At 46.2% G+C, this 20,841-nt stretch overlaps 1 protein-coding gene across 2 annotated transcripts in view; it reads right to left on the bottom strand.

Moving 5' to 3' along the window:
* Window positions 1-1,606: 1,606 nt before the first annotated feature.
* The window catches only part of EYA3 (EYA transcriptional coactivator and phosphatase 3), a 37,547-nt gene continuing 18,312 nt past the window's right edge, over window positions 1,607-20,841 (bottom strand). The window contains exons 7-18 of one of the 2 annotated variants that reach the window (XM_026044633.1): window positions 16,837-16,974; window positions 13,480-13,562; window positions 11,975-12,158; window positions 11,025-11,164; window positions 9,744-9,827; window positions 8,995-9,084; window positions 7,440-7,498; window positions 6,029-6,189; window positions 5,047-5,161; window positions 3,524-3,645; window positions 3,333-3,433; window positions 1,607-2,589 (exon numbers count right to left, since the gene is read on the bottom strand). In XM_026044633.1, coding sequence (XP_025900418.1) covers window positions 2,509-2,589; window positions 3,333-3,433; window positions 3,524-3,645; window positions 5,047-5,161; window positions 6,029-6,189; window positions 7,440-7,498; window positions 8,995-9,084; window positions 9,744-9,827; window positions 11,025-11,164; window positions 11,975-12,158; window positions 13,480-13,562; window positions 16,837-16,974 — 1,358 coding nt within the window. In that variant the 3' untranslated portion in view covers window positions 1,607-2,508. The remainder of the gene's footprint in view (window positions 2,590-3,332; window positions 3,434-3,523; window positions 3,646-5,046; window positions 5,162-6,028; window positions 6,190-7,439; window positions 7,499-8,994; window positions 9,085-9,743; window positions 9,828-11,024; window positions 11,165-11,974; window positions 12,159-13,479; window positions 13,563-16,836; window positions 16,975-20,841) is intronic. The other variant, XM_026044632.1, reaches the window with a different exon arrangement.

The following is a 20,841-nucleotide window of genomic DNA, read 5'->3' as shown; positions in this document are numbered from 1 at the left end:
GCTCCGGAGCTGCAGGCAGGCTCTCTGCGGCCCTGCGGTGGTTCCACGTGCTGGGGAGATGTTCTCAGTGCCTCCGAGCGCCTTGGACTGCTCTTCTCAGCAGTTGGGTGTCGTGGGAGGTTGGATGGGTGCAAAGCTTGGGTGGCCGGAGGTGCCCAGGGTCCTGCGGCCACAGCAGGGCTCCTGCAAGAGCCACGTTGCTAATGGTGGCTGCAGCACATGGCGAAGCACAATCACAGCAACCTCTTTATTTATTATTAGTCTTTTCTTAAAAAAGGTCTTTTCTTAAAARAGAAAAAAATACCCACGGCATCTCAGTTTGTCCTTTGTTTCCGTGTCTCTTCCTCAATGCCCGCAAGAAGCTCCGTTCTATTCCATTCCATTCCCGCCCTGCCCCCTGCAGCGGCCTCGGCCCGGGCTGCTTCCCCGCCGTTTATCCACCCGTAGCCTTTAAGGACCGTGTTGGACAGGGACGGTCCCAGCGCGCGGCTGCCCCTTGGGACCTGCCGCCTGCGGCAGCAGCACCCTGAGGCCGCGGTGAGAACAAGCAAGTCGGGTGWCGCTGTGGGGAGGAAGCAGCGGGTCCCCTGCAGCCAGGAGCTGCTGCCGACAGGAAGAGACCAGAGCACTACAGCAGCGGCTATAGAAAATAAAGGCTTTATTTGTTTCCAGTTCACAGGAGAGTTCCCGTTACACAGAACACGGACGGGTGGCGGCAGCACGGCCGGTAACGGCCCCACGTGAGGACAACCCTCTCGCCACCGCCAGGACCGGCTGCTCTCTGGGACGCTCTGGACCGAGGGCGACGCAGCTGATTCCACCAGGTTGCCAAAGAGGGCAACCAACCAACCACCCTGCCCAGGGAGAGGCCCCAGTCCCCCCTCCTGCTGCTCCGGGAACGGGGTACCCGCAGAGCAGCAAATCACCCCGGTGCGGATGCTGCTCCCGCCCCGCAGAGCCGGGGAAGCCTCACAAACTGCCACGGTAACTTTTATTTGACAGAAACACAGCGACAAAAAAAAGAAAAAAAAATACCATCCACCTCCTCTTAGAAAAGTATTTTACATACATTCAAGGAGACAGCGTATAAATACCAGTATGAAGTGTCTCTGGCTGCAACGGTTTCGCACGCGGCTGGAATCCTGCCTCCAAGCAGCCCTGCAGCCTCTGTGGGGAGGCGGCAGCGCGGGGGCCCTGGGGGCCGCCCCGCAGTAAGGCACAGGCTGCGGCGCAGGGGCACGGGGCTGGCGCTGCCCCCGCCGCGGGGGCTCCTCCGGGGGCCTCCCGAGCGGCTCCCGGGCCCACGTGCGGAGCTGCAGCCGCGGACGACACCGCAGCAGAGTCCCGGCACGGCGGCCACCGCGGCCGGCTCCCACCTTCTGCTTCCGTGCAGGAGCGGGAGCAGCGCTGCCCTCGGCGCCAGGCGCTGCTGGCTGCCACATCACAGTGTCCTCCCACAGGAAGCCCCTCGCAAGAGGGGTTTCCTTTTAAATACTTCTAACTATGTAGTTAGGCTACTGCAAATAGGAATACACGGAAAATGGAACCTGATTCTATTTAAAGAAACTCGCTTGCACATCTGGAATGAGGAAAGCAGAGGTGAAGGTGAAGTGCCATGCCTTTCTTCACAATATCTGTGAGCTTGCGTAGTCCCTTGAATGATTCCAGGGCCAACCGTTCACGCCAGCACTGCTGCCCACGGTGCTCTACTGCCAGTCATGTTCATAGGCCCTTTTCCTTTCCCCTTGTAGGGAAAATCTGCAGCATCTACAGTTGTGGTCAGGTCACAGAGAGGTGGAATTCCATGATCTCCAGCTTGTAGACAGCGCTTGGGGCCATGTGCAGTGTGACATATGGACCAGAAACCCATGAGATAACCAGAAACCCCAGGACTTGCCTCTACAAAGAACTACATATTCCAGAAACATTCCCTTCTCTATTTTCCAGGAATCCCATGCTGTGGAAACTGTGTAAGGAAATCATAATAAGTTAACTGTTTTGAACACTTGGGGAAGGAGAGAGGACACATTTCACAGCAACAGAGGTATTTTTGACATTTTCATTAGTACTTCCCATGGAAAAAAACACAGAAATAAAACCACAATAGCTCTTTTTTGGCTTCATGAAACAAGGGAGGTTCAGCTCTGCCAATAGTAATTTTTTTTCTATAAAAATAAGGTTTTTTATTTACTCGGGTTCTATAACTAAGTTGATTAGAAAGGAGAAGGCTCTTACAAAAACTGCCACTAGTGTCACCCCTCGGGGCAGAAGAGCTTGGCGGCTTCCGCGAGCCTCTTCCTCACACAAGGCACGAGCCCGGCGCCYCGTGACACGGCACCGTGACCGGCCGCTGCTCCTGAGGACGGCGCCTGCTGCCACCTGGACAGTTCGCATCAGCTGCATGTTCCTCACCACGCTGGAAAAGGAGTCCCGGCACGGGTGGGATCGGTGCCTCTTTGGCGCTGCAGAGGGTGGCGGCAGCTGCGCTCACGCCGACACTCCCGCCTCTTACAGGAAGTCTAACTCGAGGGCTTGGTGCAGGGACACAAGGTCGGCGTGACTGGTGATCCTCCAGAAAGGCATGTTGTGCTGTAACAAGATGATGACCACGTTAGYTTTCGCAGAGGGCCACGGCTCTAGGTGGAAGCGCTAAAAGCCAAGGGGCAGCAGAGCCCCGCTGCAGTTCAGCAGCGGGCGCTTGGGAACGCCGCGCTCAGCGCCCACCGCGGCCGTGGGCACCACCAGCAGCTCTCACGTGCACCTCTGCTCGTGCCAGGCAGGGGCAGGACGCTGCTCTGCACAGGCCTGATTGAAATCCCAGGGCTGCATCCCAGAGAAAACCCTTTGCAGGGAAYGCACGCGGGCAACCACGCTGCCGTAGCGCAGGGGAGGCCTGCGGGGACCCCGTGGCGCTCCCCTGCCTTCACTGAGAAGCCCTGTCCAATTTATTTGTTTCTGGCTTGCAATTCAGACCACTGGGTGCCACTGCCTACTGATCTGACTGCTGGCAAGCGAGTCCTGCCTCATTTGGTGCTCCAGAGAAACAGTATTGAACTGATTCTGATTCAAGACATTGTTTTACCAGGACAGCACTACACTAGCGGACTACCAGTACACACCAKCTGCAAACCCAAGCAAGAGCAAAACGCAAACATAAAACCATCAAGAGAGTACTCCCTAGCTTCATGAAGTGAAAGATGTCTTCTGCATCAAAGGCAAAGTCTACTTTGCTCCTCCTGGCTTGAGGAGGACAGCCCTGGAGTGTCCCTGCAGAAAAAGGCTGCTGCTGTTTCTGCATCAACTCCTCCCGGGGTGCAGATTGAGCCACCCACCTGCTTAGCTGCAACCTCTTCATCGCGGCCGTCTCCAATTACCACGTAGGTGACCTTCTTTCCAAAGCGTGACACGATCCTCTCAAAGCAGCTCTCCTTACCTGCCACAAGACAAGTCTGTTAAAATCACTCTTCGGAAGACAGAGGGCTGAACTGTCCCCTCTTCCCCATACRAGAACACAAGCCCTTACCTATTTTCGTAGCACTATAAATATTCTCAATAGGGAACACTTCGCCCAATCCATAGAGGAGAACTTTGGCAAGAGCTGGCACTAGCTGGGTGGTTGTGATCAGGATGTTCACACAGTTTTTTCTAAAAGAGAAATGAAAGAAAAACACAATTGTAAAAAGAATAACCATATCCAGTGGAGCAAAGGGTGGCTCTGGGTAGCTGCTCAGTGTTTCCAAGGACCATACACTCTGTTTCCCTGCTTTCTAAACCTTTTAGACCAAGATTTGGCTATTTTTTTCTTTGACCACTGCTCAAAGGGAGCACAAAAGAGAGAAGCTCTTCCTTTSACTCCATCATGCCTTTACACAGGTACATAAGTAGCCTTTCTGCCCTGCAAGCTGCCCTTCGTACCTCTTAGAGGAACCTGAGCCTCTCCTACCACTATGACCTTCTCTTCTTAAGTTTTTCAGATGAACTTATACCAGTCACTGGCTGAAGAACACCAAAGGAGGTCTCCATACAGAAAACCAAACAAAGGTTTTTTTCCTTCAAAGTCAGGGAGAACTACAGGAAATGACTCATTTGGACTTTGGACAACTGCTTTTGGGAAGRAAACACTCTTTGGAAATGCAAAAAAAATCAGCATATACTGTTTAAGGTGACAGCAATTTACACAATTTGCATCAGCCTAAAAAGACTATCTTCTTTTGACAAAATGAGGGCTGCTCTGAGATCTCCAAGAACACAAAGGTCTTTAAATCCATTCAAAAATACCTCACTGGAGTGGAAGAGCTGAGCAGCCCCTAGCAAGTGCAGTGCTGGAGTCTGAGAGGTGGTRGGAGGCAGTGGAAAATCATAGCCTCAAGGTGGCTGGGGTGGCTCCATCCCGAGGTTCTCAGCTTTGGCAACTGGCCCTTGAAGGCTTTGCCATGGTCTTGCAGAGAGGCTTTTGGGCTTGCCTTTCCCACAGGATAAAGTAAAATTCAAATAACAAATGATGACTTAAGCAAACTGGACACATATAAGTCCACAGGCCATGATGGGCTGCAGCCACAAGCGCTCAGGGGTTGGGTGAGCAGTGGCTGGTGTCACTGCAAGGCCACTCCAAATCACCTTTGAAAGGTCATGGCAATCAGAAGGGAGAAAAGCCAATGTCTGTCTAGCCTTCAAAAAGGGCAAGAATGAGGAGCCAGGGAACTGCAGGAAMGGCAGCCTCAAACCGCAGGAAGTGGTGGAGCAGCTAATCCTGGGGATCATTTCCAAGGACATGAAGGATGCGACCTCAGTTTCCAGAAGGCTTCCAGCACAAGCTCCCAGAACATCCTTCAAGGAGAGCTCCGTGTGCAGGCCCGTGGCCGGCAGTGATCAGGACCGACCTYCCTCCTGTCCAATTTGCTCATCGCTGAGCAGGACGCCGGGCCCGGGGCCCCCATGGCAAGCAGGATCCCAAACTGGAAGGAACTGCTGACAGAGCAGGGCGCTGTGCCAAGGAACTGTCTGCAAATCTAGGGGAGAAGAGCCCCGCGCTGCCAGCTTCCATACCTGGACTGTATAAGGAGCAGGGACTTTAATGCAGTTTCTAGCCAGGAATCCGTTAGCACTTCTATATCCGTTCTTAGTCGCTGGAGGGCTTCCCTCTTCTGCGGGCTAAGGAGGCCTGGAAAGGAAGCAACAACAGGTTTCTTATTTGAGCTGCTAAATCTAACAGAGATGGTCACAGCTTTATCCAAGAGCTGCCGGTGTCCTGCAGTAAGTAACACTGTGCTGAGGCAGCCTGAAACCTCAGACTGTCTGCAGGCAACGGGAGGAATCGACTTCCAGGCACGCACATGAGCCTGGACACCAATCTGTGATCCTGCCTTTGCAGAATGGCCCAGATSTTTTTCTCGATTTGGAACTATTTCTTACAATACACAGGATGAAYTGAATTTTTCTTAGACACGCTCTCGTAGTGATAGATGCTATCAGAAGACACAGCAGAAGGAACTACTGAATAAACCCCTTCGGACTTTCTGCTCCGCACATGCCTGAAGACTTTTCCCATTTTAATGCCTTTCAGATACCACTGTCTGAACACCAAGGGGCCTTATATAGACCTGAAAAACTCTGCATCCATCGTTGCCACATGTAAAGCACGGAATAAGGATACTGCTCCCTACYAGAACTGAGGTTAACCGGGGCATACTGAAACACAGACTTATACAGCCATTTAGGTCTCAATTTTAAGAGCAGTATGGAATCTTTCACAAAAAAGTAGCAGACAGTGTCTTCATCAGATCATTCTCTTAAATACAGGACTAATTGTCTTTGTCTATATAACTTTTAGACAGCAAGAGACTGCCATTCAGTTTTGGAAGGAAGACTTGTTGCGTATTTCTTGCAACCTCCCTTAGAAATGGCAATTGCCCACTACATTCAGAAACAGCAGAACCAGATTCCCCTTGAACTCCCTGGAGAATTGCTCTTTTCCAGCACGAGGGGAATGGGCTTCAGCAGTCATGCATCAGCCTAGGGGAACACTCACCTCCAACATTACTTTTATATTTGTCATAGATCTCCCGTACCCTGCGGTAGCGGAACGCCAGTTTCCTCATCCAGTCCACGCCGCCCTGGACCCCTGYCGATGAGCTGTGATTCGCATTATTTCCGGAGCCGCTGAAGCCGTCCGTGGAGAAATTGTAGTTGCTATGGCAGAAAATCAGATCTGTTATATGTGCAGGGGTAGCAGGATCCCTACAATCTGCCTGAGTTGCAAACTTGAGCTCTGAGCATCGCTAGGAAAGCCCTAGGGAGAGGAGCTTTGCACAGCTAACCTTGCACTGCTTGCAGTGGAGCCTTCTCTGATCAGGGAGCTCTAACAACCAGCCACGCTTGCTGCTCATTCTAAACAGTCCAGAATGTCTTAAAATGCTTTGAAATATATTGATTCTGCATCGTCCACTGCARAAGCTTCCTTTCCTCTTTGACTGCTCAAATACTTTTGACTTACAGGTTCCCAACACACACACAAGGGCATCTGTTTTTCCATCACTGTGTCCTGAAAAAGCTTCTTTAGATTTTTATAGTTTGAGTATCAGATTAAAAAGATTTCTTTTTAAGTCTTTTGCCCCTCAGTTTTCTTTTGTCACATGGCAATCCTGTGGAAAAGTTCTGTAAAAGCGACAAACTCTGCACCTGAGCTTGCTGACGTGGCAGGCAGTCCATGCCTGCTATAAACAGTCACGCTCACCCTCGAGATCTTCTGGTGGAACTCCATACTTTGCCTGCCAGAAGTAAACCCTGTCATGGGTCTTGCCTATCTCTTGGAGAATTAAAGAATTCAAATTTAAAGAATTAAACAGTATAAATACCAGAGGGATGTCACAAACAGCTCTCTCCCTCATTTGAAGGCAAAACCATTCTCATTTTGTTTTAATTCTGTCTCAAAGACCAAGTTGAGATGAAAAGTTCACCTTCTTTAAAGTGAAGCTCAAAAACCACAGGAAGATGCTATGAGGCAACAAGCTCTATAGTGATTTGCACAAACAAATTCTTTGGGACGTGATARAACAGCTATAAACACAGCAGCCCAGTTAGTGTGAAGTCATAATTTCTGTGTGTCACCTCCTTATGAGGCCACCAGGGCCTTTCAGACACCTCCTCCTTTCCCTGGTCAGGCAGGGAGAGGCAATTGCTTACACATACATAAAGAACTCAACTAGGTGTCAATTATGTCACGTCACTGAGCACACAGGTAATGTTTGACAGTAGAGAATTTAATTCACATTGTAATTCCAAAAGTCTTAACTTTTTGTTGCTTTTGAGAGAGAAATAGTTCAGCTACTTATCCCCTGCCCAATGCCTACACTCCATCCTTAACCACATTTGGGTTTGGAGGTGTCCCCCAAGAGCAGATATCATCAGCCCTACATTTCACGCATTCCTCAGTACACCACCTTAAATCCTGGCCATTGTCATCAGATGTCACATCATCTATGTGTACCTGGTCACACTCCTGTGTAAGGTAAAAAACAAAAAAGAGAGAGAAAAGGCCACACTTGTAATCCAGAAACATGGTGAAATTTATAGCTTAAAAAAGTGATGTGAGATATATCTACATATACAAAGCCTCATGCTTCCCAATAAGAACAAACACTATGCCATATTGCCTCYGCAAACATATGGATAACYTGCATTATCTTTGTTTTCCARTGCTACCTTTTACTTCCCARCACCTGCAGGTCCCTCTCAAGACCRTTATTTGAATTACCAGAAATGTCGGGGAAAAAAGCGTATTTCTATGACATTTCTGTTTGTCTGCAAAAAAGAAAATGCAATACCTGATAAATATGACAGTAAACATGTCAGTAATCGCCTTTCCAGCATTTTTTTTAACTGTTTTTTGTTTTGTCGAGGCAGGGATCTGACTTCCACTAGCACATTCACAAAGTTCAGAGCTGCAAATGGCCACAGAAGAYGAAAAATTGAAATGAAAAATTCATTTGAGTTTCTTTCCACATTAATAGAAAACTCTTGTCCCAGAGTTTGCCCTRCCATGAGCCTACTCTTAACCATCACTGTCCATAATCTGCTGAAGCCTGTGAATTTTATTAGGTTCCTGTGTCCACGTTGTTGGACTTGAATATCAAATAAGACAAGAGTGTGGGGAAATCCACTTTCTGTGCTGCAGAGGCAGCTGCACTGCTTTGGGACTGCACCTTTTCCTCACTTTGTCCAAAGGAAGTGATGCCATGCAGCTTGTGTAAGGCTTTCCACCATCAGGAACTCCACTTTTCTCGGGAATTCTGCTTTGTCAGAATAGATTTGCTCCTCTGGTGCCTCAAAACTATCACATCACTATCTCACAGAAGCTCTTTGTTTGCCAGATGCTGCTCCCTTGGCATTGTCCAGGCACAGCCTTATTTGTACCCCATTTAAGACACTCAGCCCACTGGAACAGACTGTTTCTGATGATGTTGCCTGGCTGCTGCGAGGCCACGTTGACTCCTCCTGACCTCCTCAGTGTGTAAGCGCTCTTGTTGATGGAAGTGCAGCGCTCACAGCTGTTTCACAGGCAGCATCACCTGTGCTGCCTGGGTGTCAGAAACTGGACTGTGTTCCTGGCTTTGCCAAAGCTCTGAGAATTGACATATTCAAGGTCACCCTTGTACCCACAGCTCAGTGCTCCATTTCAAAGCAGGGTGAGTGGAAGCAAAGTGCTTTCCAGCCCAGAAGGAAACCATAATGTACCCTTCTTCCTACAGGTACGAGGAGGAACCTGTAAGAGAAGAGAGTTCCCGGCCTTACCCATCTCCAGGATGCTAACACTGTGCCTCATGTTTTGGGTAACAAAGAACATGTCTGTGACCCAGCTGTGCACAGGAATCTTGACAGATGCTCTTAAGTTTCATCCTTAAGTGGCCGTGAAGCACATATATCCTCACAAACTCTCAGTGGAACTCAGTTAGGTAATTTTAGACATTTTGCCTTTCAGAAACATGTGCCACATACCTCCAAGTCATTGAAAAACAGGTGAGTATCAGCTACTTCAAAAATCATCTCCTCCATGGATAGGCCTGAGCCAATCACTAGAGTTGGATCCTGACAAAGTAAATAAAAAACAACATATATGTTTAAAAAAATATGTAAATAAGTTAAGGAAGAGGGGAGGGCAGAGAGAGAGAAAGAAAATGTAAATTCACCAGGTTAAAAGCAAGCTGTGACAAAATCTAGATCCATTAAGTTACATAGAACTTTCAGTGCATATGGTATAATTTCATCTGGTGTCCTTCAGTGGTTCAAATCTCCCTAAAGTTTTAAGCAACTAAATCAAAAAAATCTACATTCTGATAATATATTGACTCAAAATCATAAGAAAACACTTCCGTAGTCAATGGTATGGACTGCTGCACTTTCAGGAACAACACAGACGAAGTATTAGAAATTTCTGAAAATATTTTGGAGGAGAAAATAATGCTTATTTTCAGTGTGCTTTATGACCTCATTAATTTCCAAAGATGATAAAGATAGCTTGACATTTTAAGACTTGGATTATTAGGCTGGAAGTCTTTACAATATTCRTATCCTAGTTTTTTTTAATAAACCCAAATTTAGCATCCTCTTGCTGACATGGTCAACAAATAATATGCACCTCCACACRCATTTAATCCAAAATATAATATAATTTTCTATTCCTTTTCCTAAGAGTGTTTACTTCCGCATGAGAGGAGATTTTTCTTCCACAGATAAGACAATATTACCTTGCCATATTTCTGAGCATATGACCCAGTGAGAAGTGAATGGAAGATTATTATGGTCTCATCCAAATCCCAYAGAAACACTCGCTGAGGAGAAAATAAAAGCAGGTTAGAGCTGAGATGTTCAAAATATTAAGTTATACTGAAAGAGCCAGTCTGGGGAATTGTTCTGTGTTTAGCTGAAGCGTGCTTTCTGGCAGAAATGAACAACATATTAATTAAACTCTTTCTCTGTAACACTGGAGTTCATATTTGGTATAAGTAATACGTAGCGAAATAACAGAAAATCCTCTTGATCAAAGAGCCAAACTCTATTGATAAAAACCCTCTCAAGAGCTTCCCTTGACTTTACTGACATAAAAGCAAAAATCCAGAGTGTTAATGTTCTTTAAAGTCTTGGTATGGTAAAAGTTCACCATCTGGGTGAAAAGCAGCCTGCTTATCAATGACACCAGCATACAGGAGATATTCCTTTACTAAGGTAAATTAGAGGGATTGTCTGCTGTCACAAATAGTTGCATTAGAGAAAGACTTYGACAAACGGAGAAATGGGACAAGAGAATCCACAAGAGGTTTAGTAAGAGCAAAGTTCTGCATGTGGAGTAGAATAATCCCTTGCATGAGTTCAGGCAGGAAGCTGGAGGTCACGGGAGGTACCACATGCAGTACCAGCCAACAGTGCACTCACATGGTGAGCAAGGTGAACTGCATGCTGGAGTATATCGAGAAGTTTGACCAGCTCACGCAAGAGGAAGAACCATCCTATTTYTCACTGGGAAAGTCACTGCATCCAGGATTGGATGCCCGGTCCAGATGGATGTGAATCAGGGATGATGGAACCAAATTTTTCTATCATCTAGTGACAGATGATATAGGGAGAAAGCTGCAACTTGGGAGATTTGGGTTAGGGAAAGAAAGTCTTCCTCCCCATATGAGTGTGGCAGCTCTRGGACACTTCACTAGAGACATGGAAGGTGTCCAAGTGTGCAGGTTCTCAAGGCTCAGCTAGACAAAGCTACTCTGCTCTAGGGCTGTCCCCACCCAGAGCAGAAGGCTGGACTAGAGACCTCCAGACATCTCTCTCTGACACTGCTGATTTTAATGAGCATGTAAGCTGTGTTTGTCAAGCACCACTGAGGAACTCAGACTGGCTCTCAGACAACACGGTCAGGGGAGTTTCCCAAATTGTCCTCTTCCTTTTTACACGGGGGAAAAAAAGAGGAGAGGCTTTGTACTGCCACACTGTTCTGCAACACTACGGTAGAAAATGAGACTACCACTTGCCTCCAGTTCACTGTCCTGTGAGGAGGACGTGTCCGCTTTCCTCTTCCCCCTGTTCTTCCCAGGGATGTTTTTTCTTGTCTGCTCATCTAAATCTTTACTTGCCGTTGCTTTTGACAAGGAGGGACTTGTGGAKGCATCTCCTAGAAGAAAGAAAGTGCATGGTTCTCATCTCCTCGTGGCTCCAAGCAAACATCCGCACAAAGCTTACACCGTTTGGCCGCAAACCTTCTTTGCTGGACATGCTACCTTGCTCCATTGAAGCAAAATACTTTGAAATTTCATTAGAACAGAAAACATGATCTTTCTGTTTTCTTTAAGCAAACTGCTTGCCCCCATCATTTTGAAACAGATCTGTCTTCACAGTTAAGGTCTTGCCCTTTCAGAGCTATTCCTGGCAGTCTGCCTGTGTTGAGTTGAGTCACCAGGTTTRGCCACCCATTACATCCGCTGTCATAACAGCAAAGACAGACTGATGTGAGAGCAGAGAGACTCAGCTCTCCTTGCGAGGAGCTGACACTGCAGGCACCCTCATGTGTGGGGGACACTGCAATAACTTGCCAAAACACAGTTAAATGGATTGTTTCTTGGCAGAAAGTCTCTTTTTGGCATCCAACAGTTGACTGCATCTAAGAGGTGGCAGTTGCTCCTTTTAGACACAGAAGATACTGTTTYGGAGTGCCTGTAGGACACAACCAATTGTTGCAAAAAAAGATATGTGGGGAGGAGCTGGGGGCACATTCCCACGCTATGGCACACGTCTTCTGAATCACAGTGCTGGCAGATTTCTGATACATAAACTTGGCTGCCCTRTCGTAAGCCCCTGAAGGCCAGTGTGATGATATGACAGCTGAAAGCAAGCGTCACACCCAGGCCAGCAGGCAAAGGCCTGGTCCCCTTTCCCAGCAAAGCCTGCCGAGGTGCAGGCAGCCCCTCCAAGCYGTGCCCGTTACCTGAGGAATGTCTCTGCGCCGTCCGCGTGGGCACCGCGGCGTTCGGCTTCTCCGCTGCATACGTAGTTGTTGCTAGTGCAGCACTGTCTGTGTTGCTGTCTGCTGGTGCTACGACCCCGAAGGCAGAGCTTGGGTAACAGGGCTGGTACTGGCTTTGGCCGAGGATTGTGTACGTGGGATACTCCTGTTGGCAGAAAAGCCCGGTTACGCTAGCATACTTCTTCCACAAAACCTTTTAGATTAAGATTTCTTTATACTATACTATGCTGTCAAAGAAAAACACCAGTAAAAGCACACAAAACTTGAGACTATTTCCCCCTGCACATGCAAGGGAAGGGGAGCTGATGTGACACAGCCACATGAAGTGACCATTTAACTGGTTTCCGCGGGAAGCTGCCCCAGACAAATGAGGATTGTTTTCCCAACGGCCTCTGCAGCAGGTCAGGAATCACAAGGTTTTTCTTCTAGTTCCTTCAAATTAATTCCTAACTGGAATTATTTTCCTCTATGCTGATATGAAAGAAGTGGTGAGTGGATCCCAAGGCATCACTTGTGCACACAGGCCCACTCTGAGTCTGCTGGTGCTGTCTTCAGAAATGCACAGCTTTGTTTTGTGTCTTCCTTTCTGATACCAGATATACTGACAGTGATTAGAGAGCAGCACTGGCCTGGAGCACAACCTAGGCCATGGACAAACAGCCTCTACTCATATTGCTGCTTCAGAAAGYAATTCCTTTGCGTGCTGCAATGAAAGCTCTCCATTTATGAAGACTGTTCATTCATTCAAAAGGTCAGTGAGATCAGTTGGAGCAAAAGCTGCTTTCTTTACAGCTCTGAACAAGCATTATGTTCCTAAAAGAATCTTTTTTTTTTTTTCCCCCTCCCTTTTACAGGGATTTTGCACAGGGCTTCTGCCGCATCCATTATAYTTTCTGCAGTTCTGCCTACATACTTCCTACAAAACTACCATTTTGGAGTATTCCTTTGTGATTCTGTATATCCAGAATGGCAGCTAGCCCCTCACCGGGGCAAGAATAGTGTTCTGGGTTATCCAGAACATATCATGGAAATAAGGAAGAAAAGGGTCTGTCTGCTAGTCACAGGACTTCTAAATTTTGCTTTATTCTAACACCASCAGAAGGCATCTCCTCCACCTTTTCTCTTGGCATACAATCTATGTTTTTAATTTTATTGCCGACAGAGAACAAGGGCATTCAAAAAACTTCTACCTGTAATCCTTCCCGTAAATAGGATTCTAGTTCTAATGCTTCTTCTCTACACAGAAATCTCAACATTTTGGCTTGAAGATCAAAAAGAAGAGTGGCACGGTTGCTTGATGAGAAAGACACAAGCCAGTTTGCTGAGCTACACACTAAGCCCTGTAAATCCAGTACCCGTTTGTGCTTCATTTAAAGCAAGTCACACATTTTGCCTTGTCACTTTTCACTAACGTGTGYGCAAAGGCAAAGGAGAGGTATGTAAACACAACCAAGACAGAGTCTTACCTGTGAGATGCTGGCTACTGCTGACGTGGAAATGTTGACAACAGTGGAGGCTGTGGAGGCTGGACTGGCGTTGGTAGTCGATGCTGCAAGACGAAGAATCACCAGGTTACGCGCTGCGGGTAGGAGCAGTGGCACAGGCACCTCCTGGGCTATGTGCAAGCATCTCTGCTGCCCAAAGGAAGGCTGCATTTCTTTGGAACCAGCAACAGCTTCCTGGGTTTACAGGGGAGGGACGCTGGCACCCTCTAACTTTTAAAAACAGTATTTTTAAGTGTTTCACAAATCTATCTGGAGTTTTTACAATGGAAATATTTTCCTCTTCCTAATGACCCCACAGTCGGAGCTTAACTAAAGTGGCTTAGTTTTATCAAAGGTTTCAAGAAGAAAGCAATCACATTCCGATATTTATTTATAAAGGATGGAAATAAATCAGAATAAATCCATAAGGCAAATATGATTGCTTCTAATGCAGTTCTGATAAAAAAAAATAAGTTTGGCTCCCATTTACAATAGACTAAGCATATTTAGCCTAATTARGTCCAAAAATTTAAGTGCTAAACACATTTCAAATAGAATATAAAAAARGTATATTTCTTCCTGGAGAAATTAAATACCTCCAATTCCCTCTGAGACTACACTTGGTTTGGTGGATGAGAATTTCTGAAATAACTGTTGGGCAAATTATTACAGAAAGATACTTGTCAGCAAGGATTTTAAAATGCTTGATATTCTTTATGTCACTGCACTTGGGGTTTCCAAACACAGCAGAAGCAGCTGGAGCAGCCCTTGGGAACCAAAATCCTTTAGGACGTGGTGTGGTTTCACAGCAACAGGTTTGTTCCATTACAGGTTCCCCACGACGGTCTCCAGGACCCTCAAGAATCATTGAGAGCGACAGTGAGGCAAGCATGAATGAAGCTGTCAAGAGGTGATTTATTTTGTTCAACCTTTCCCCCCGCACTGTTAAACACAAGAATCCCTCTTAGATGCTTAGGAAAAGACCTGCAGAAACCAATAGTATCACCTAGTTTGACTTCACCCACGCTGAGTTCCCCCAAGCCTGAAGGAGTCAAGTTTCCAAAGGGTTCAGCCTTCTGCCCTGGGAAACTGCAAAAGGAAACGCTCCCCACCAGGAGCACTTGGTCAATATATGTTGGGTTTTGGCAATCAAAGATGTTCCCTCACGGAGGAGCTCCTGGAAAGAGGAACTGATCCAAGACCTGTCTCACAAAAAGGAGGAAAAAGGAGGGGGGCGGGGAGGAGGGAGGACAAGGACTGTTTTTTTTAAAAAAGAGGTTTTTAAAACTTAAGAGGTGTATGGATAGGCAGCAAGAGGTGGGAAATGGGAAAGGAGGCATCCCTGCAGATGCAGAAATAAAGGCAAATAATCAAGCCCTGGAAAATGCATCTGAGGCAGAAAGAGCTTGAGGAGTATCCAAACGGAGATGGGAAGGTGCTTTGGGAGAATGGGCAGAAAAGGTGAAAAAGGTTGCGCTACGCAGCAATAATGGCAGGGARGATGTCCAATGTCTACAGCAGTTATGCAGTTATTAACAGGAAAACGCTATTAAGATACTAAGAAACCCACCCACATCAAACAACAGCACAAGAAAAGCCTTTTGTTTCTAAGAAAACCTTCCTTCAACTTCACGCATTACAGAAAAAAAATAAGGCGTCTATCTAAGGTTTTCTACCTGAAAAAAACRACATTTCCTTGGTAAGACATAAAGCACATCTGACCACTCATTAATCTGTAGACTCTAATATGCATAACGTGTTGAAACACAGCTCAGATGGGCCAGTAACATCCTAAATAATCTTGTACCACCGAATAAGCTTCCTCTTATTTTGTTTTGAGAGAAAACTAGCGCTTAAAGCAGTAAGATCTGCTTTGTCAAGGCGAGTACCTGACGAATAGCTCTAGTTAAAAGAAGATGCAATTTCCAGAGCTCATTTCTCATGTTAAATTATGAGTGCAAAAAAAAACAGCTTAAGGATAAGCACCATCACATCAAAGCAAGCTGAGCAAGTGCAAGCGTAACGACACACCAGACTTCCATGCGAGTGCAAGAGAAGCCAAAACCCAGGTTTTGGTGCAAAMTTGCTCCTCTTCACTTGACACTCAGTAGGTCACATCTGCATGTCCAGCTTTCTGCCCCGAGCACAACAAAAATGGCAACAAACTTGAGTGAGTGTGGCCAAAGGGCCACCAAAGAGGCCAAGGAGCTGCAGMACGTGCCCCTTGGAAGAGGGAGGCTTGGGAGGACCCAACAAGCTCCTCACACGTGATGGGAGGACATCAAGAGGATGGAACCAGGCTGTTTTTGCACATGCACAACAGCAGGACAGAAAAGGTTGTAGCTCAAAAGAGGCCACGTTCTGACTTGACAAGAGAGAAGGGGTTTGTCCATGAAGACAGGTAAGGCCTGGAGGTTGCACGGCAAGGTGGCCTCTTTGCAGGCTTCTGAGATCCACCTGGATAAAACCTAACTGAGGAACCTGCTCTCAATCCATTGCCAACTCTTTGAGCAGCAGGTTGAACCAAGGATCTCTTGAAGTCCTTGAATTGCTCTACGAAAATATCGCCCAATGAACAGATGAAGCATTCCTGAAATGCTTCTTAAAAACTACAGATAAAAAGATTTTCACAATGCATCACCTCAAGACAAATGACAAAAATCTACCCTGGAAAATGTATTGATTTGCAAGTATTTGCCATAGGCAATGAGATATCATTATAAAGCTAATTGGTACATTTACTCCTAAAAAAAAATTGCTTTGTAATGTGGTGAAATTCAGCATGTGGCCTTTCAGATGTGGCACTTGTGGAGGTGAGATGACTTGTGGGCTAGTTCTACACTTAGGAATTCCCTTTAGAGCAGACATATCAAGCTGGCAGCCTCACCTACCAAGACAAGCAACGTACCCTGTGTGTGCACATGCATGTTACAGGCGCCCCGTCTCCCTCCAGAAGGGAGCCAGCACCCCACTCTCRCTGCATCTCCTCACATCGTGCTGAGGAGCACCACCACCACCAGAGCTCGAGCTGCAAGCACGTTCCCAGGAGAGGCATGCAGGAACACAACAGGCAGTCCCGTCCCCTTTGCTTCACCTCGTTAAGTCCATCAGCACYGAGTAACCAGCCTGGTGCAGACAGAGGTAATGCGGCAAACACAGAACCAAACGATTTAAACACACACACAGAAAAGACACCGAGCACGAGGAAGCATGCACAAATCTGAAAGAAAAAAGAAAAAAGAAAAAAAAAAAGGAAAAAACGTGCAAGCCTCTCTACTTGTGGAATCTGGACTCAAATGAGGTGGAGAGAGATGCAGATAAAAAACCATGCCAAGTTACCTTCAATGGGATAAGAATAATGTGCTGGGCTGGGTTGGCTTGTGGTTAACCCTGTAGTGCAGGTAAGCACACTGTGCTGACTTGTAGATGGAGGCTGAATTAAACCACTTTCAGGTTTCATACCTGGCCACAGTGCACCTGAATTGGATAAATGGCACCAGTTATAAACAAATCTGCTGGGACCAAGCATCATGCTGCTTCCTCCGATGAAGACTTTGGCTTGTCACAAAAGCAAACAACAAATGACACACGGAAAAACATCGTTTCATTTTCATACTTGGTACTGATGGTCAGGCTGCGCGTAGAGTACAGCTGCTGACAAAAATAGCTGAAAAGGAGAAAATTAAAAACACTGGCAAGACCCAATTTCCAAGGCTTTCAGTTAAAAATCCCTTCCTGTGACAGTAAGATTCAGTGCCACATTGCTATAAAAGATCTGCCCGTCCCTCTGATGCTTGGGCTGAATGGYGCAGCACTGCCAGCCACCTCAGCTATGACCCAGGGAGGTTGGAGTGGGCATCTATTGAAGTTAAGGTCACTCCTTGAATTCCCTGCATTTGGGCTGCATACTCAGAAACAGGTTAAAGTTCAGCCATTCTGATGGACTGACAACAGGGAAAAAGGAGCTAAAAAGAAGGRAAAAAAAGAGGAAAATYTCCTCCTGAACTTTCTATCAGTCAAAGCATTTCAGAAAGCATTTCTAGCATCCCTAGGTGAAAGCACTGGGACTTCAACTCACACAGGCTAGGCAGCTACAAGCAGAATGCAGGTTCCAGCTGCAAGCCCTGAGGATGCAGCCAGGGCTGAAAGGTGCTTGGCGCTGACCTGAGATGCTCCAGTGCTCTCTGCACTCCCATCCTCCCGGACCAGGAGCTGCTGGTAGGAAGGAGGCAAAACTTCCCTTGCAATAAGAGGTGGCAGGGAAAGAGAACTGCTTTTCCATACCAGACTAACAGTGTAGGCAAAGCCTCCAACGAGCACTTCTTTATAGGACTGGTGACTCAAAATCACCAACTGAAGCACAAGGACTAGTACAAATACAAACACTACCTGCCTGAAACACGAGTAGTTAAGGTTGCTGCGGTCCCTTTTGCAAAAATCTTAACCATTGAGACGGGTGCAGGTTTAACGGATGCTCAAATTGTCCCTGGGCTGCTGGCAGAAGGCAAGGAATGAATCTGAAGGATCTACTTAAAAACAAGCAGGAGTGTGAAAGGCAGAGGGAGGAAGAACATTGCCAGGTGGATGTAGAGTTCAAGGCCAGCAAAAGAGCCAGATCATTGTCCATCTTAAACCCATCCAACTCAGTAAGGAAAAGAACAGTACCATGGCAAAAAAAGCCATCTACCCCTTGCTATAGGAGGCCCAGCCGAGCAGTCTCGCTTACGAGACGCCAAGGAAATGCTACAACCCGCCACGAGCAGCAATTCCAGGAGTGCCCTCCATGCCGCAGAATTCAGGTCTGCAACAGCTACGAGACTGGGCATGTAAAGGAACGAAGATGTCACCTGTTAGTCAAACTAAGGCAGCTATCTGTATAACCACATCAGGGTTTTCAATCTTCAGCTTTAAAGTTAGGTCTTTGTTGCTGGTTTAGATCTTTAAGACCATTCTAGTCAGTAAACAAGTGGGAAAGATTTAAGATGACTGTAGGTAGACTGCAGAAACTCCCGAATAAACCATATGGAAAGCAAGCCCTCTAAGGAAGGCTGAGGGAATGGCATTTCTTTAATCTAGAAGGGAAAGCATTGTAATATTCAAATACATAAATACTTTCATCAAAAACAGTGACCAAAATTTCCTTATGATGTGAAGAAGATGGACAAGTAGCAGCAACAAAATTAGATGATCACCCAACACATATAAGTGCCTAATTACTGGGATGGTGAAACTCATGCCTTGTGGTCTTGAGCATATGGCCGTGTTTGACAGACTGCCTTGATTTTCACACATAAACTACATCTTTCTGCTCCAGCTAGACAACATATAATTGCCTTTTTTTTTTTTTTTTTTGGGGGGGGGGGGGTTAAGAAATAGATAAAGTCATCCAAATATCTGGAATAGGTCTCTTGAGAGTGTGCTAAAAATACATGGCCACGTTCTCACCAGCTCAACAGAGATCTTGGGACCAGAAACACAATCTGTAGAACATCTCATATGTACCATGCACATTCAGGCTGCCAAACAGGTAACACAAGACCCATCCTCTTCATAAGACTAAGTAGGTATTAATTACTCCAGTATGGTTTCTGTCACTAKAAGTGTCACCTGCACTATTTTTCCAAGCACTTCACTTGACTAAAAATACAGGGAGTTAATAGCAGATCATGACATCTACCCCAAAGTGTTTCAGTAGCAGGTCATGGTTCAGAAGCTGCTCAACACACAGAGGTTGCTAATGAAGCCAATGGACAATGCTGATCTCTCTAGGTCTTCAGAAGATACTCTGACTGTAACAACAGAAATTAATAGTTAGCTAAATACTCCCAAATACTAGAGCCTTTGAGAAAAAGGAGGGAATCAAAAACCCAACACTGTCTCAAGAGCTCAAGTCTAAATCAGACTCTTAAACCCCTTGGCCTAACACTTTAATATGCATTCTGCATATTTACATAACCTTTAAGAAGATGCCACATCCCTAAGAACCTGCACGGAAGCTGCAGAGCACTGTCCACAACAAACTAATGTCAAATAAACAAAGTAAATGAAACTCTGAAACACTCTCAGAACAGAGTAAGAATGGCAAGACCATGRAAGCAGAGCGTGGATATGCACGAAAAGGGAAGCGTGCTCTAATGACCATAACATGGAGCCGGGCAGGGATTATAGGTAGGAAAGGCTTTTATTGGCCCAGTTAGAAAATTGGACACATTTTTGGACACCTTCACCAAGGGTCTCAAGCAGCATCATGACAAGTCCAACACTAAAATGGCACCAAAGAAGACAAGAAGCAGAGTGTTCACAAAGGCAGTGGACAAACTGCACTCGACACCTCAAGACTTAGGCAGGACCTAGCACTGAATTCTCTGCTCCGATGCAGCTTTCTCTTGGAGGAATAAAGTGGGAGTTCAGAAAGCAGAGCTGATGGAGGAGACCTTTGGTTCTCCAAGATCCCTAAACACAGAATCAACCAGGTTCTTGCCCAATAATAATCCTTTGGTCACCGTTGTGACCAAGGTGGGTTGGTTGGTTTTTCGCTTGTCTTTAAGCTCTTAAATAGGAGTTGGTTTTGATCATTACTGGCTGGGACTGAGCTGGAAATGACGAGGTAGGAAATACCCTTGGACATCCAAACTCCCTTACCTGCTTGAAGAGACCCGAGCTGCTAATGAAGCACCCAATGCTTGGGCCTTGCAAAGCCTTGTGCAYCGCAGTACACTTCCCACTTTATGGAATGCAAGGCTCTCGTGTCAGATACTGTTTCTGGGCATTAATACAGAGCAGACCAAATGGGGGAGATACCATCTGATTAACACCTTGCGTCCCAGCCACCGCAAACCCATCGTTTTGTCCTGCAGGAATCCTCAATCACAAGAAAAGTTTCTTTTTCCGCTAATCCCAGGCATGTGTGTACATAGGTACATGTGTGTATATAAAAGATATGCAAGTATATTTTATATGTTGATCCTTCTCRAAGAATAACTATCTGTTATTCTTTTATTCCAATGTGTTATTGTTATTGCAAAAGGACAGACAGAATTAGGAAGGTAACTTACATCTACGAAAACTAAGCCAAGTTGCATCAMTTTTTCCACACTGCCTTTCAGAGATACTATGACAAGTCAATGCTTCATCAAATAAAAGTAGTTGCTCTGTCAGTAATTAATAAGAGTCATAAATGTTGTTCTTTTTACTCAAAGACTATGCTACTATCTGTGCTACTCATCCTCAACTGTCCTTTACTCCATGTAGCAAGATGGCAACTATCCTCTAAAGCAGACGAGATCCCTGGACATGCATCTTTCTCTTTATTCACTATGAATGAAGCACAAGGTGAGTCATTCA

The sequence above is a fragment of the Nothoprocta perdicaria genome, unplaced genomic scaffold (assembly GCF_003342845.1).
Source record: "Nothoprocta perdicaria isolate Ctin4 unplaced genomic scaffold, notPer1 scaffold_375, whole genome shotgun sequence".
In the NCBI taxonomy this organism is placed as follows: Eukaryota; Metazoa; Chordata; class Aves; order Tinamiformes; family Tinamidae; genus Nothoprocta; species Nothoprocta perdicaria.
Note: the sequence above shows the minus strand (reverse complement) of the source record. Positions and strands in the feature narration are given on the sequence as shown.